We start from the raw sequence: 18,726 nt of genomic DNA, 5'->3' as shown, positions 1-18,726 counted from the left end.
CGCTATCATTACCTATCTTGCATATAAAAAATATGAAAGCGCAATGTGCAAATACGATGCGTACGTACCTACATACAAAGCAAACTGTATAGCATTCGATGCGAATAAATATTGCATTTCGGTGTCAAAGTACGCGTATCATAAGTCAACGTACCAACGTCGCATTGGTGAGATTACGACATTAACCAACAGACAGACATGAGTTTTTCTTTTATTGACGCAATGGCGTCAGAAAAAAGAAGATGCTGTGATAGCCTAGTGGCAGTGGCGTATATACAGGGTATGCACAGGTGATATAAAATGGAGAAAATCTGTAGCACAGATGTATTATATATGTTATGTGTTATATATATGACAGCCGATTGGCGCAGTGGGCAGCGACCCTGATTTCTGAGTCCAAGGCTGTGGGTTCGATTCCTACAACTGGATAAATGTTTGTGTGATGAACATGACTGTTTTTCAGTGTCTGGGTGTTTGTCTGTATATTATAAGTATTATTATTCATAAAAGTATTCATCAGTTATCTTAGTACCCATAACACAAGCTACGCTTACTTAGGGGCTGGATGGCGATGTGTGTATTGTCGTAGTATATTTATTTTATATATTTTATTTATTATAACTTAAGGGTAGGTATTCTACGACATATAAATAGCCTACCGTTAAGTTTTTATAACTGGTACTGTGGATTTTCTCTACTTTATCATCTGCGTACCGTGTACATGCCCTGTATGCACGCCACTTCCTAATGGTTAGCGCGTCACCTTCAATTTCGGGGGGCCAAGTTCGAGTCCCAGCTTTAAATTTTCTAAGTTATGTGCTTTTTAAGCAATTAAAATATCACTTGCTTCATCGGTGAAGGAAACCTGCAAAGGCGCGTTGAGTCCACCAATCTGCACTGGGCCAGCGTGGTGGACTAAAACCTCAATCCTTTCTCATTATGCGAGTAGATCCGTGTTCTGGATGGGATCCAAAATGATGAATCATCACCATATCGGATCCCAGATATAGACCCATCAGCCTCATCAGAGTCTATATATGGATATTAGAGGACAATGTAGTAGAGTCTTGCGCACACTTCTCATGCAAGAAACGTAAAAGATTTTCCCATTTTCATATACTTTACGATATCAACCTGATTGGCGCTAGGAACGCAGCCAATTCGCCATGCTTGCCCGCCATGGGCCGTATATTGCGCGTAACACATAACAATCAAGAGTGGAGTCACTTCCTACTGAAACTCTGCACCGCCTGCGCGAACAATGCGAATGTGAACGCGCCCATTAAACTGGGGAAACGAAACTTTACGGGGTCAATAGACTTTAGACAGTAGGTACGCTATTTATATTTGACTAGCTGCCTCTCGCAACTTCATCCGCCTACAAGCTAAGCTTAAAAGATAAACATATGCTGTCCCGGACCTTTTTTTAAGAACCTTTAAAGCGGAACAACTTTGTGATATATGATTTTATTGAAAATTAAACCGTTTTCGCAGCGCATGCAGCGGAAGCTCTCAAAAGAAAAAATAACTCTAAGAATTAACTACTATAAGAATTTTGAAATATGCTTCATTGGTGCTATGCACCCATTGATCTTAGTGTGACGATATATAGCCTATAGCCTTCCTCAATAAATGGGCTATCCAACACTGAAAGAATTTTTCGAATTTGATCAGTAGTTCCAGAGGTCATCGCGTTCAAGTAAACAAAAAAACTTTTCAGCTTTATATATTAAGTATAAGATTATATTCTACTATACATTAATACGTGAAACAAAAACGTTGTACCCCTTTTACGAAAATTGCGCGTTCGGAGGAGTATGAAATTTCCCACACGTACAGCTTAGGTATATAGGAATACATTAAATTAATAAAAAAAAACATTTTACACATTACCATTTACCACGTATTTGACACAAACACATAGTATTTTCTTTTTTTAAAATTTTTGGATTATAATTTGGTAGGAATTTGTTTGAAGAAAAATTAGACAAATTTACAGTATCAGTGTCAGTGCCTTGGCAAAATCTGTGTGAAGAATAAGTCTTTGCCAATAGAACTAGAACTAGAATTAATAATGTTCAAATGATAAAAATATTTTTTTTGCAATTTTTTTTTTATTTTCCATTTATGATGCATTATAGAAGTCGTCGAGTGCATAATTTGTTAAATTTATATTTATTTCAAGGATTGTATCTACACTTGGAGCCTTGGAGGAATAATAAAAAATAATTAAAAATTGTTAATTAAAAAAATATATATTAGTTGGTGTGGAGAACAGACGATTTATTATTTAATTGAGAAATATAAAGAAGTTTACAAGTTGTAAAATATAAACTCGTTTTAGTAATCAAGAAGCAAAGCATTTCGTACGAGTCCATGGAGATAAAATCTACAGTTATAGATTCTTAGGTTGACCCACGGTTTGATGGGGACAGAGGAATTAGATCGAATAGTTCCGAAACATACTCGAAAAAACCTAAGCTAACCTAAAATATGTAGCGAATGTATCGAATCGGATCTAGACCGATAATATCACCGAAGTCCAGGGAGATCGTGAAAAGTAGTTAAGTTACACACGTGTCTAAAGGATACCTGTTCCAATTACATTAATACAAAAAAGGCTAAACACAAATGGATTAGAAAACAAACAAGTTGACCTTAATTTAATGTAAATTTCCGTACCCCGTATCACTACGATCATTGGCTCTAACACGCTCAAGTTATTTCGTCAGGCTAAAATATTACCCCGTTGGGGGTGCAGTACGCGGTTGAAATACCATTACGGCGATTAGGTTCTTTTTTCGCACTGTTACAACCTTGGAGGGTGAAAGGTTTGTATTTAAACGCTTTTTTTTACTGATAGGCTTGCATCATGCCTGATAGAAAGCAATGATGCTGACCTTAATTTTATGTTTTCCGTACACGCTAAAGTTATTTCGTAACGCTAAAACACTACCCGGGTTTTAGAAGTTATACTTCTTTTGGCGCTTTATGGAAAAAAGTTGAGAGTAAATTTTTACGACGCGCGCGCACTACGGCATAAAAAAACGACACCCTGAAGTTAGCTTTAGTCAACAAAGTAAAAGTAAGGATACATATTTATTTGTGTTATTTCATCATCATATCAACCCATTATCGACCCACTACAGGGCAGCACAATGAGAAGGGGTTAAGGCCGTAGTCCACCACGCTGGTCTAGTGATTGGTAGACTACACATACCTTTGAGAACACTGTGTAGAATTCTTAGGCACGTAGGTTTCCTAACGATATTTTCCTTCGCCGCCGAAGCAAGTGATATTTAAAACGCACATAACTTAGAAAATATAAAGGTGTGAAGTCGAGCTCCTACCCACTGCGCTATCACCACTCCTTGTGACTTGTGACTTTATTTAACTAGATAATGCATTCTAATAAAACTTTCAACGTATTTAATACCTTTTTTCTATTGTTAGTATAGTTTTTTCTACAAACGTCACGAATAAGGCGTTAGACAAAATTATTGAAATTTTTTTAACTTGTTACGCCAAAGAAGTATAACTTCTTACGCGTGTACATAAGAACACACACGTTTTTTTTCAAATTGGCGGGCCAAGCTGGGTCCACCTCATTCTAAGAGAAACACCATCGCCGATAAAACGAGTAGTAGCACTTCGCAGGGCATGCAAGGAACTCGTCCCACAAATTTCCGCCCTGTGTCCATAGTTTGCTAATAGCTGCTTAGTAGCAGATAAGTATGGTACATCCCCGGACGAGCTTGGTCTCAAAAATCTCTAGTCATCAACATCATCATGTCAACCAATCAACGTCCACTGCTGGACATAGGTCTTTTGTAGGGAGTTCCACAATACACGGTCCTGGGCCGCTTGCCTCCAGCGACTCGCCTGATGTCATCTGTCCACCTCGTTGGGGGCCGACCTACGCTGCGCTTACCGGTGCGGGGTCGCCATTCCAGCACCTTAAGACGTCCCCAACGTCCATCGGTTCTCCGAGCTATGTGCCCTGCCCATTGCCACTTCAGCTTCGCGACTCGCGGAGCTATGTCTGACTCGCTGAGTGTATGTGGAAACTCTAATTCTTCTACGGATCTTTTCATTTCTGACTTGATCACGTAGAGATACTCCTAGCAAAGCTATCTCAATCGCCCGCTGAGTGACTCTGAGCCTTCTAATGAGGCCCATAGTTAGTTAGCGGCACACATAGTTACTGAGACATGGCCGCTAAATCTCTAGTATTACTAGCCAATAACAGTTTTCGCGACTGAAATATATTTTACTAGCTGTTGCCCGCGACTTCGTGTGCGTTTGATTTTGTTTTTAAAGTATTCAGCTAAGCCTTAAATGAGTATAGTAGTATATATATATATATATATGTATAACATGTGACTGTCAATTAATTATAGACAAATAATTTGCAATAAAATAAAATTGCGACTATAATTAAAGATTTAAGCTATCCTATCTCTTAAGTTGGACCAGACTGCTCACGGTGTGCCAATTTAATTCAAAATCTGTTAAGTAGTTTAGGAGTCTATCGCGGACAAACATCGTGACAGGAGATTTATATATATTAAGATATACAGTTTTAATTTTTTAATATTCTACCACAATACACACAACGCCATGTATCTCCAAAGGAAGCGTAGCTTGTGTTATGGGTACTAAGATGACTGATGATTATTTTTACAATAACTATGGCGGTAGTACATCAAAGGACGAGCTCTATCATAAAAAACTCTACTACTATCAGTAGCATTCTAATAGCCCTAACAAATAAGGTTTGTACTTTTTTCTTTTGCTGATAGGCTGGTGACAACCATGCCTGTAGAAAATTCTATTCAGTCTTGTATATACTAAGTATTGACGACCTCACTGGCGCAACGGTCCCTTTGAATTAAAATAGAAGGCCCCGGGTTCGATTCCCGACAGGGGTAATTTGGACTTTATAATTTCTGAATTTTCTCTGGTCTGGTATGGTGGGAGGCTTTGGCCGTGGCTAGCTACCACCCTACCGACAAAGACGTGCAGCTAAGCGATTAAGTGTTTCGGTGCGATATCGCGTAGAAACCAATTAGGGCAAATATTCCCTAACCGGTTAGCCTGCTACCATCTTAGACTGCATCATCACTCACCAGGTGAGATTGCAGTGAAGTGCAATAAATAAATAAATAAAGTTGTACTGAAAGGGAACACAGGTTTAGTAAATATGATTCTTACCTGTTGTTCTCCAGGTTCTTGGAGTCAGGAGGCGGAGTGCCGCTGGTGCTTGAGGTGGACTTGGCGCTTAAGTCAAGGGGCTGTTCCGTTATCGTTGGCGAGGAGCTCGGCTGTGCAACTTTGTCGCTTTCTGATAGCCTGCTGAGGAACAATTATAAACAATTTATAGCATGAAGTCTAGAAAGATTACCACCTTTACATGTGGGGTGCTTGTTATAATAAATTATAATATATTCATCATCATCAATCAATTTATTACTAGATCACTACAGAGCACCTCTCCTCCCACAGATAGACAAGTTTAAGGCCGTAGTTCACCACGCTGGCCCAGTGTGGATTGGTGGACTCCACACTTTTGAGAACATTATGTAGATCTCTCAGGCATGAAGAAGAAGAAGAAGAAGAAGAAACACTTTATTGCACGTATAACATACAGGAAAAGAAACAGTAAGGAGTATACAGTACACAATGTAGACATGCAAAAGCGGCCTTATTGCTGCAAGCAATCTCTTACAGGCAACCTTTGTAGATATACATAAATACCAAAATGTAAAGATACAAATACATATATAATTTAAATAAATATACGTAATATATAAATATAAAATATACATGATATATAAATAGAAAATATACATAATATATATAAATATATAACAAACATAATATATATGCAGGTTTCCTCACGGTGTTTTTCCTTCACCGTTTAAGCAAGTGATATTTTAATTTCTGAAAACGAACATAACTTAAAAAAGTTAGAGGGGCGCTGGGATTCAAACTCGGCCCCCGGAATGTGAAGTAGGGCTCCTACCCAATGCGCTATCACCTCACATATATTATATAAGCATATGATATATTATAAATTAAAAAAATACCGACTGTCAATATAGTGTACATTATTCTACTAATCAAGCGCTATCATTTGATACCCGTTTTTCGGGTTTCCGGAAAGTCTCGGGTTATTTTGAATTATCTCTGGTCTGGTCTTCGGCTTCGGTCATGGCTAGTTACTACCCTTCATATGTGACGCTAAGCGATTAAGCGTTCCGGTACGATATCGTGTAAAAAAAAATCAGAAAAAATCCATCTTTGGTGTGTGTAATCCAAGTAAAAACAAGAAAAAAAGTAAGGGATCACATATAAATATGTTTAGGTTTAAAGACTTTGTTATCCGAATGAACAAACCCTAAACTTATAACATAACGTAAAACTAATAACATTGTTAAAACTATTAAAAAATACGATTTTTTTTATCTTAATTGTATTGTAAAGTTCAAAAATTATTGTTCTGCATTTATTTCTTTCGAAAGACACCTTACACAACCCATAGTTAACATAACTGAAAAGGTTTGAAACTCATCTGAGTTAGAAAGTTTCACGAGCTTCACGCATCAAGTCTGTCATGCATACAGTGTAAAAGCTGTTATGGATTCACGCCGTATCTACCATAATGAAATCCCTACGACGCTGTCCGATTGTGCAGGAACGGTTATTACGACTGGCGATAGTAAAATGATGTAGTTAGGTACTGTTCAATAAAATAATCTATATAATGTTAAGGACTTAAACGATAAAAACCTTCGGTGTGAATTTCTCTAACTTCATTGCTTAATATTAATTTACTGTGAGATGGTGAGACCAAGGCGCGTTTGGAACCCCCGTAGCTTGAGGTTTAAGTTGGCGAACGAAGTTATCACCATTCCTTACAACTATGTAAACATATGTATGAACGCTTCATAAGTGCCTGTGATAGGCCTACATGAATAAAGAAATTTTGAATTTGGAACTCTGAAAGAAGTTCGATAGTCGTAATCTGAGTTCGGGACTTATACACTTAATTTCTTGCAAGTGAAGCGACGTTCATCAAATCTATTATGGAATCCTTATACTTAACACCAAACAGATCTCCGGCAATGTACCCTCTACCTGTACTTTACCTCGACTTTACAATGTCAAAGTCAAAGTCAAAGTCAAATTTTATTCAAATAAGCACATAGATGCCACTTTTGATGCGTACATTACATGTAAAATATGACATAGGAATGAGTTGATGGCGATAAATAAATTCAACTTAATACTAAAGCTACGAGGGTTCCAAACGCGCCCTGGTCTAAGAAGAAGCCCACAACAAACTTAGCCCGTTTTTTTTTTGTTATCACCATCTCACATTGTTTAAATTCAAACAATGAATAATTGTTAAGGCATCATCATTCATTGTAAATTCAACTTCTCGTGAGGATGCTCCGGTTTCGGAGCAAAACATGCGTAGAGGGTACATTGCCGATGATATGTTAGGTTTGGAGCATAAGGATTGGAGAAATTATAAATAAAACAATACAGCTTCTCCTGCTTTTCGGGGAGTATAGGAATTCCGTAAAGTAACGTCTGCTTCCAATATGTCATCAAATCTGTCATGTATTCACTACGCACTCTGTAATACAGAGTCTATGGTTTTACATATTGCTACGACTCTGAGGAGTCGAGAAAACCGAGAGGTGTGTCAGGATATATTGCGTTAAATAACGGATGGAAGTTTGCTCTAGAGATTGAGTAATATATATCTCTTGAAATCGGTTAAAAATTGACAATCCATCAATATAATACTAACATTATCCTTACATAGTCATTCAAATTCTAGGAAATGGTTGTTTCTAGAATAATAATCTGTATAATCCGAGAAATAATTTAATTATAAGCGGTTTTGGTTTCATCGTGCTGTGTGAGAGAACAAAAAAATGATTTCATTGTTTTAACTTACAAGGAAGTTGTATCAAACGCGCGGCTGTTTAGTTACGAAATCGAGAAGTTATTAATAATGTCGAATGATGAAAAATCTATAAATATCTTTAACTTTAGTCCCTAGTCGAAGTAAGTTAAAAAAAAACGTTGTAGCACGCCAACCAACAATGCATCGGCATGGTGGGTCAAAGGTCTATCAACCCCTCTGCTATGGGATAATCATCCCGTAAATAAATAAATAAATATACTTCGACAATACACATGATCAGTCATCTTAGTACCCATAATAAGCTACGCTTACTTTGGGGCTAGATGGTGATGTGAAATGTGAAAAACTAAAACGTTTCATTCAATTTGTTTACTTTTTTTCTTTTTTTCGTTAATATTTATTTATTCTTTAAAATAATTGTTTTATAAATATAAACTATTTAAAACTATATAAAATCTAAAACGTCTTCGAAACCACCGCAGCGAGGTACAGTTCCTAAGATGCTGGCAGTATTGCCCCTTTGGATGGCCAAACTAATTCGTTGGCCAAGGTTACTGCCCGCTCTAGGATCACCAGGTATTTGTTATATCTATCTAGTATTTGTTTACTTATATTTTAATAATAAAATGATTCGTGCGTAACAACAAATCGTAGCACCTAGAGATCGGTACAGATTTCCACCTGTACGTTTGTGGGTAGACATAGCTACATCGAATCGCACCGACCTCATCTCAGCGGATGCTGGGCCGACAATCTTTATGTTTCTTCGCTGCGTGCGGAGATGAATTTGTGTCGGCACTTTAGTAGCGAATTTCAATTGAAAAGTGGCGTATTGTCATGCAAAGATCTTAACCTTTGTTTCATTTCCTATGAACATTTTGTTCCACGTATTTATTTTAACTCTTTTTAACCCCAGACGCAAAAACGACGGGGTGTTATAAGTTTGACGTATCTGTGGGTGTGCGTGTATGTGTGTCTATCTGTAGCACCTGTACGGATGAATCGATTATGATTTGACGGCAGCGACCCTGCTTTCTGAGTCAAAGGCCGTGGGTTCGATTCCCAGAACTGGAAAATGTTTGTGTGATGAACAGGAATGTTTTTCAGTGTCTGGGTGTTTATATGTATTTTATCAGTATTTATGTATATTAATTCATTGAAAAAATATTCATCAGACATTTTAGCACCCATAACACAAGCTACGCTTACTTTGGGGCTAGATGGCGGTGTGTGTATTGTCGTAGTATATTTATTTATTTATTATTTTTTTTTTGTTTGAAAGGTGAATTAGACTGGAGTGTTCTTAGCTTAATGTTGCCGCCTAAAATGACGAATAACAAGTTTATTTAAAACTTCTTCAATACGAAATGAAAGGGCTTCACTGGTAGAACAATGTACACTTTAATGAACGGGAAAAAGGAATATTTGTGTCGCGGGTTTATTTAAATTTTTAATTTAATCTTTTATCAATTTGAGCCAAGGGTGACCGAGTTAGATTCCCGGCATGCACTTTTAACATTTCGATTATAAACGCGGAAGTGTGTTTGTTTGCCTGTCCATCCTTTACGCCCTAAATAAGCAACTAATAAAGTAGGGAGAGTAACATAGGCTACTTTTTATTCCAAGAAAACCAAACGGTAAAAGATGAAAGCTCGTAGTATTACACTATCACCGATACCCTTAGAATATAAGCGTTTGTCAAAAGTATGTAGATTCAAAACGAAGCCCATTTAAATCTAGGCCACCACAGTTATCGGAGTATTCACCAACAAACTGTCTGTTCGGTTCAACAAAAGCGCGAAGCTGTATCAAATAATTTCAATGCTCCTTGAAGACGGCACAATAACATCACGAGGGGCTTTGTCGCTCGCCGCGGCCCGTCAATGCCGCGCTATTGAGCCGCTTTTCGTGCCGACACGTCCTTTATATGACGAGGTACGATACTGAAACGTTTTCAAACTGAATTTGCAGCGTTTACAGCGAGTTTTGTATATTAGACTCATTGTTGTAAAGGATAAACTAATTTGGCGCCATAAACCTTCCCTGTGGAGTTATCTAATTAAATAAATTTTAGTAACGGGATCATTTTGGGGAGGACGCCAAATTGTAAACTTTTTGTTAAATTTTTGTAAGGTGTACAATAAAAGTGTGTTCATTAATTCATTCATTCAAACATTCATTCATTTATTCATTCATCATGTGAAAATAAACGATAAAAGCCGTCAGTTAACATTGGAACAACGTGGATAGGTTAAGCTCTGAGTACTTTCATAAAAGATAGAAGGGTTTATATATTACAGGTTAACTACAAAAAATAGGTTAGGTTAGTCCAGGGTTAAATTACTAGGTCACGCCAAAATCCCTTACTGGGTTTTTATAATATATTAAATAAATTAATTAAAAAATAAATATACTACGACAATACACACACACACATCGCCATCTAGCCCCAAAGTAAGCGTAGCTTATGTTATGGGTACTAAGTTAGCTGATGAATATTTTTTTGATTAATATAATGCACATAAATACTTATAATATACAGATATCACTGAGTGAATACCACCATCCAGTAACTCTTTTATTAACAATACACAATGGCATAGCGATCGAAAAATCGTCCCCAAATGGAAAATTTCGAAAGCATCGCAGATAACACCAAAAGTGTATAAATTAAATAAACATGACCTAAAAACAGGTATCTAAAGTAAATTCACTGTCATTCTAATTACTGTCCTAGTTGCGTTCCGAACAATGGCCGATACTGAAGTGGGGACATTTAAATTTCAAATTTGACTAAATATGCAACCTTGTGCCACCCCGGCGTTAAATTTTAGTTGCAGTTAGCGTTAGGGATTCATCCTCAAAAATCGTTAGTTTTTTAGCTTTTGATTTTTAATCTTTTGTTTCTAAAGGTGTTATAAGTTAGACTCGTCTGTGTGTGTCTGTCTGTGACATCGTATTACCCGAACGGATGAACCGATTTAAATTTTGGTTTTTTTTTTGTTTGAAAGGTGAATACAAAGAGAGTGTTCTTAGCGATATTTGATGAAAATTAGTTCAAGATTTACCAACGCTGCGCTCTCCACTGTGGGGTCGCCCCTCCAGTTAACGCTTCGTTAATCCACCTACATTTTTGACCCATTGCTACATTTTGATTATTTGTTATTATCTATTTAGATTAAAACTTTTTGGGAGCTTTATTTTGAAGATGGCGTATTTAGTTATAACCCCACATTAGAGACAAAAATAATAATAAAGGCCTAATCGAATATTAACTGCCTCGGTTGTCTAGTGGTTAGCATGTTCAACTACGGATCACGAAGTCCTGAGTTTGAATCCCGGGTCGTGCCAATTGATTGAATTACATAAGATAAGGTATTTTCAATGAAAGACATTATTTGTCATTATTTTGAAAAATTATAAGTATTAATTACTTAACTGATGACAATACTGCAATCATTTATAAAAGCAAAAATACGCTTTTTTTAGATTTTAATAATTATTATTTTATATTGCTTGTTAATAATATGACCGATGGATACAGGCTAGTTCGTAAATTTGTGCCAATAATAATATACAAGTTGTTTGATCCCGTCTTGTTTGAACCGGTATATAAATAAAAACCGAGAATCCAAGCTAGTTCCGTATTCAAGCTAAAGCTATGTGGGCCCCAAACTCCAGTGAGAGAAGTAATATTCAACGTTGCTTGTTGGCAATGTACAGGACCAGCCGGCCTACAAGTTTTTTAAATAATAGATACGACTTAAATAAACTTCTGCAGCGCTTCTTTGTTGTCTATAACATAACAGCTTTCTAAAAATATTCTCAGTGCACAAACGGCCAAGAAAAGTCAGGGTCTTTTGTAATATTCAGGAAAAGTGTAACAGAGTTAAAAAATAAGCAGGAAAGTGCATATAATCACAGACACACAGACAAAGCGACAAGGCTCAAGGGCAAACTGGACACAAGTGTTGTTTTTGCTTAGTGAGTAGAAATATATAAATAGCGATCAAATAAGCATCCAGTGTCACCTTTTCGTAATCTATTTTTTATATTCAATCTATCTTTTTTTTAATAAATTTTAAAATGCATATAAACTGCAATATAATATAAACTGCAATGTTTCCTACTAGATGGCGCTACAGTCGTGACTTTTCGGATTTATTTAAATATCACTTGCTTTAAACCGCCAAGGAAAACATCGCGAGGAAAGAGTTAAGAGTTCTCCATAATGTTCTCAACTGCATGTGAAGTCTACCAATCCGCATTTGGCCAGCGTGGTAGACAACGACCTAAACCCTTCTCATTCTGAGAGGAGACTTGTTCCCTGTAGTTAGGTGGTAATAAGTTGGTGATAATAATGACGGTCACTAATTGAGTTTTATTTTTAATTTTTATTTGGAGATTGAGCATGGAAAGTAATTTTTTTTTATTAACGATAGGCCAGCGCTTGACGACAATCATGCCTGTTAGAAAGCAATGATGAGGTCTAGGTTGGAGCACGCTTGCCTAGAAAAAGCCTATTCACTCTAGCCTTGAAGGTACTCAAATTATACGTGGCAGGAAACAGTAGCCGGGAGGGCGTTCCACGTCTTAGTGGCACGTATCAGAAATGAGTATCTGACTTCGAATTAAAAATGATATTATTTTGACATTATTATGATAACATTGATATTACCTGTATAATTTAATAAATAACTTTTCAATGCTTGCTCAACAAGATTATGCAGACATGTGTAATGATTGTTCTTGTTGTGCATTTTACATTTCGCATGCTTAATAGTAGAATATGGAGGCATGTTATATTATAATAAGACCCTATGTAAGTTCATATTCAGCGAATAAATTTCATTTCATTTCATTTCATTTCATTAAGAAACGTTTTGTGCGTGTTGATGGAATATCAACCACATAAGGATGCCACCGCTCACGGTGTCTCGCTGTTCTGTGGTAGAACGGGGAAGGAGGAACAAGACTGTGAAGTTCCTAAGCACACTCACCCCAGTGCTTGTACAAATTGATTATTTGTACAAGCACTGAGGCGACGTGATGTTAAATTAAAGAAGCCCGTAAATATTTTCCGCACGATGAGACCGCCCAATGCAACCCACTAATCAAACTTTGCATGAATTGTTGATCTATTTTCCGTGTGATACGTAATCATACGTTATATGGATTGCATAACAGATGTGACATTTATTTTTACCCCTACAAGTTTGACTTTGAAGTGATGACTGCATTACTGTGGTACTGACTAACCTGTTTAGGATATGGCATTGTATGAAACCCGTACCCCTAATAGGTTTCTACCCAGTACCATTCCCAAATTGCCTTAGCCGTAGATTGAACCCGGGAAATCTCAGTTATAAGACCACATCCACTGCGCCTGGGAGGTTGTCAAATTCAAAATTTCTTTGTTCATGTACGCCTATCACAGGCACTTATAGCGTTACATTATAAAATGATTTTTCGGCAAACTTACGTTTTATACAAACATTGAACTGATTGAGAGGCATATAAAGTCTCTATTGTCTATAGTTAGTAGTTAGTTGACTTACACAGCCTTTCTACTCATCAAAGTGTTGCTTTGCTTAATGCTACAATTTTACTACTACTTGATTGTTACGCAAGTTTATTTCGGCGTTTACTTGTTAAGTAACCTATCAACTAACGAAGTTGTATCTGTCAAGCACTCGCAAAAGATCAGCCAGTTCAGCGTAGAAATTCAGCCAGCATTCTTGGCACTATAAGTTTAGTAAAAGATTTACTGTAACGTTATTAACATAAGAGAAAAATCCTATTACAATGTAAAAGAAAACTTACTTAAACGACAAAAAAGCTTGAGTGAATTGCTCTAAATTCATAGCTTAATATTAATTTACTGTGAGACGGTGATAACGAAAAAAATACCCGGCTATTTTAGGCCTACATGAATAAAGAATTTATGAATTTGAATTTTTGAATTGAATTTCCCCTACCCAATCGATCGAAGTTCGAATCAAGACGTCTCTTAGACGTGTCGCTTTTCGTTATATTGAGTAACGATTCATTGCGCGTCTCAAGGATTCATCTTTATTTATAGGAACACACGGTTGCCTACAAATATTTACACTTAAACAATGGACTTTATGGCAAGAACATAAAGTGCTTTTTAGCTTATACCTAAAGAAGCATTTTTCGTAATGTCACTGATATCGAAGGCATTACATTTTGCCGTGACGATTTAGTAATTTATCTAGTTCGCGTGATGGAATATTCGTTATGGTTTTTATGACCTCCCTGGCGTAGCCGTGAGCGCAGTGACTCTAAGTGAATGGTTCCAGGTTCGAGCCCCGGGTAGCGGCAATTTCTGAATTTTTAATTTTTGAATTCTTTGATCTGGTCTGGTAGGGCTTTGGCCGTGGCTAGTTAACCATTACAGGGCACGGGTCTCCTCCCACAATGAGAAGGGGTTAAGGCCGTAGTCCACCATGCTGGCCCAGTGCGGATTGGTGGACTCCACACACCTTTGAGAACATTATATAGAATAGCGCTGGGATTCGAACTCAGCCCCCCGAATGTGAAGTCGATCTCCTACCCACTAGTCTATCACCGCTATTGAATTAATCAAAGATAAAATCAAAACAAACACTTTAAATATCAAATAAGTTAATTCATACAGCCGACTATTATCTAATTCGTGTCAACTCTTAATTCACAAGGTTCGGCGGTTAATTTATAGATGACTTGAGACAAAATAGTTCAGAACAACTATCAAACACCATTCTAATGGCATTGGCTTAAATATCAAGATGAGGATTCGATATCGATTCATCTGTTTTAAATCCTTTAAGTTACGCCGATTTGTTACCGCGGATTTGTTTTGGATGCTTTAGTTTTTGCCCAGTTCTACACGGGAGGCCTGTGGGTCAACTACACAAAAGAGGCTAGTACTCTGAGGTTGCAGTATAATAACGGTTTTAGGATGCTTTTGGGTGTGCCGCAGATAAGTTCAGCTTATGCGCATTTTACTGCGTTCGGGTTCTAACAGTACCCTAAAAATGAGCGTAAAGTGGATTCGCCAATGCTGCAAGGCTAGCACGGGCAGGAGACAAAAATTATATCTCCGATTATGTCCCCTGGACAAGGGATATAATTAACGTGTCCACCTGCTAAAGCACGGGAATACGGAAAAGGAGAAATTCACCCCTGTTTATTATTACGAAATTGTGCGCCAGTGCTCCGAGAGTTGATAAAGCTGTGGGAGAAGATAAATTTGTATCCTTTCCCCGGGGAGATAATTGTCTCCTGCTAGCCGTGCAGGTATGTTTGCTCACGAGCAAACCGACGATTTTTACGTCATTTTAAGGCAAAAGACGGCATCCTTGGTGACAAGACTGCTTTCGGGTTCTCACAGTATCCTAAACATGTTAGCGGGCAAAGTGGATTGGCCAATCCTAAAGCATTTAACAGAGATTTTAGTTTGGCGAAACGTGTGATACATTAATAATTAAATTTTCTATTATTTTAGCTACGAGTACTAACATACTGACGGCCGATTGGCGCAGTTTGCAGCGGCGGAGTGATCTCTTGGACTCAGAAAGCAGTCCAAGAGATCACTCTCACGCAAAACATTTGTGATCACTGTCAACTAAGGTGATTCAAAAACAAAACAAACTATTTAAATTAAAATTTTAAATCAATCAAATAATTAAATCTTTCGTTGGATGTTTGATTTATTTACGCTGAAAACAAGCGGCCCAGAATCGTGGAGTTTGGAACGCCCTGCAAAAGACCTATGTCCATCAGGGGAGGTCTGTTGATTTGATGATGATGATGACTATCTATCAGTTCTTCAATGAATTTAATAAAGATGGCAGATAACGCAGTCGGGTTATTTGATTTTTTTTTAATAATTTTTCTTTACTTTTAATTCGGAGCGAAACGTGCGTAGAGATTACATTGTGGAAGATCTGGGTGGTGCGGAGTATAAAGTTTGAAGTAATTATAAATTGCACTGTAAAGATTCTCCTGCTTTTCAAAATTCAAAATTCAAAATTCATTTATTTCAAGTAGGCTTAATATAAGCACTTTAAAACGTCAAGTCTGTCTATTTGTAGTGACTCTACCACCGGTTCAGAAGGCAGATTCTACCGAGAAGAAGCCGGCAAGAAACTCAGCAGTTGCTCTTTTCCAACATCAAAAATTTACATTTTACATTTTAACATTAATTTTTCTATCTTGTGAGAGATGAAAGCGGAGCCGGATGCTTCCAAGCAACCTTGTCATTAAGAAATTCATCAATTGTATAATAACCTCGATGTAATAAATGTGTTTTAACACATTCTTTAAACTTATGCATTGGTAGGTCTTAAACTTATGCTTTCGCGGAGTATACCAATTTAATGTTCATTGCATATCATGGTAAAGGGAGGGGAAGTGGTGGGAAATTACTTTACATTGTAGGAGGCTCTGTAGTGGGCTGGTAATGGGTCTGTGATGATGATATATATCATGGGATTCGTAAAGTAACGCTTGTTTCTATTCAATAATCTCCTCCCTTTAGAAGTGGGGCTTAGGTTCAAGAGGACTCACCTATCCTGCGGGGGCCTGGCCGTCGCCAGTCGCTGCATCATCCAGGCCTGCGAGAGCGCCGGCGGCACCAGCCCCGTGCCCAGCGCCGCCAGGGCCGCGATCATCTGCTGGAACTGCACACACATCTCCGTGTAGGCCTGCTGTCATACACCACTTCAATACACATACTATATAATTATAGGAACATGAGACTTAACGAGGTGGACAGATGGCACCAAACGAGTGGCTTGGAAATCCACGATCGTGGCTTTTAGAACGCTTTACAAAAGACTTATGTCCAGTAGTGGACGTCAACCAGTTGAAGCGATAGTTATGATGATGATGAGACATAACACCTACGCCTCAGGTTGCAATGCCGAAAGGGGGGGCAGAAAAAAAACATAGCAGTAGTACTTCCCAGGACTCTGTTACAAAAAGCTCAACTACGTCTTGAACATTTTTTCTGCCTTGCTTTGCCAGTTCAGCCACAGTTCTTCTGTCTAAGCCAATGTTTTTTATACCTAGTAAATGGCGCACCTGATATTCGTAGAAGGCCATCACCTATAAACACTTTACAGAGCATGCAAGGCACAAGTCCTTCAACTTGCTGCCCTGGGTCCACAAACCTGTGGCGTAGGTGTTAAACCACTTGTACCTATAACTATACTGGCAGCCACGGCAGACCGAAACATAGCAATGCTGATTGACGGCAGAAGGAAGCATGGCATAACAAAAACCTCAAGTACGACCCGGAAAGGAGAACCGTGGCTGAACTGGCAAAGCAAGGCAGAAAATATGTGAATGCATCATATTCTTTTGCCTTGCTTTGCCAGTTTAGCCACGGTTGTCTTGTCTAAGTAAATGTAATTGAATGCTACCTGCGCGATCGCCTGGGGATTCTGTCCCTGCAGCTGTAACTGCAGCAGGTGGTGCAGCAGTGGAGGCCCCGCAGGACTCTTGGCGCCCGACACCGAGCTGCTGTCTGACTCTGAGGCTGGACTCTGAAACAAAGAGTGATGGTGTTACTGATTTTTATGGCCACCAGTAGGCGTGATGACAATTTTTTAAATACTGCCCTAAAATGAAAAATTAAAAATTCATTTATTTAAGTAGGCCTAATTTATAAACACTTTTGAAAAGTCAAGTCAGGCTGTTTGTAGTGACTCTGACCACCGGTTCGGAAGGCAGATTCCAAGGAGAAGAGCCGACAACAAACTCAGCAGATTGCTCTTTTCCTATCTTTTCCTATCATATCATCCGATACACCTCCACTGGACCTCCACTGGTCTTTTGTAGGAAGTTCAAAAGATTTTGGGCCGCTTGGATCCAGCGTCTACCTGCGACGCGCTTTATGTCGTCTGCCCACCTCGTTGGAGGTTGACCAACGCTTCGCTTGCGGTGCGGGGCTGCCATTCCAGCACCTTGGGACCCCAACGTCCATCCTTTCTGCGAACTATGTGCTCCGCCCATTGCCACTTTAGCTTCGCGACTCGTTGAGCTATGTCGGTAACTCTGGTTCTTCTACGAATCTCCACATTTCTTTGATCCCGTAGAGATACTCCGAGCATAATTCAAAATTCATTTATTTCAAGTAGGCCTAATTTAAAGCACTTTTGTAACGTCAAGCGACGTTAGCGACCATGTTTCTGAACCATAGGTCATCATCATATAAATTGTAAATTATATATATATTTGGCACGACCAACATCCATCCATCCGACCATTGAATTGGCATATTCGATTTTCCTCAAATCAAATGAACTATCAATTTTCCGTGCATTTTGAAACTAATAGGTACCTAACGAGGATAAAAATACAACGATAATTACATAACCTTGTTTTTCGCAAACCATTTATTTTAAACCAACTATTAAAATAAGAAGATTCGAGGTTGACCTGCTAATTCCAGTTTTAACAGGAAGCTATTTTCATGCCGTATTTTATCAAGTTCGCGGCAGCGATTCGGTAAGCCGAAAACAGGTAACAAATAAAGAAACAAGCAGACACGTTTTCATATTCATAACATTACTAGCTACCCGCCTCGGTTTCGCACGGTTTCAATGTAGATATAATGTGAGGCAGTTTGGGATGGTGAGAAAATTTATTTTATGATTAGTTTTTACGACAGGATATCCTTACGTACATTACAAATCTTTGAATTTCTTTGCTTTTCTCTATATGTTTTACTGTATCTATTGCTGAAAACTGCATTCATATTGAATAATAAATAA

General features: G+C 38.0%; 1 protein-coding gene across 7 annotated transcripts in view; it reads right to left on the bottom strand.

Annotated features, from left to right (window-relative positions):
- Nucleotides 1–18,726, bottom strand: part of LOC120634184 (mushroom body large-type Kenyon cell-specific protein 1) — a 315,805-nt gene that overhangs the window by 7,991 nt on the left and 289,088 nt on the right. For 3 of the 7 annotated variants that reach the window (XM_039904624.1, XM_039904629.1, XM_039904630.1), the window contains 3 exons: nt 17,374–17,496; nt 16,517–16,656; nt 5,215–5,355 (listed from right to left, as the gene is read on the bottom strand). In XM_039904624.1, coding sequence (XP_039760558.1) covers nt 5,215–5,355; nt 16,517–16,656; nt 17,374–17,496 — 404 coding nt within the window. The remainder of the gene's footprint in view (nt 1–5,214; nt 5,356–16,516; nt 16,657–17,373; nt 17,497–18,726) is intronic. The other 4 variants (XM_039904626.1, XM_039904625.1, XM_039904627.1 and 1 more) reach the window with 4 other exon arrangements.

Source organism: Pararge aegeria, chromosome 23, assembly GCF_905163445.1.
Source record: "Pararge aegeria chromosome 23, ilParAegt1.1, whole genome shotgun sequence".
In the NCBI taxonomy this organism is placed as follows: domain Eukaryota; kingdom Metazoa; phylum Arthropoda; class Insecta; order Lepidoptera; family Nymphalidae; genus Pararge; species Pararge aegeria.
Note: the sequence above shows the minus strand (reverse complement) of the source record. Positions and strands in the feature narration are given on the sequence as shown.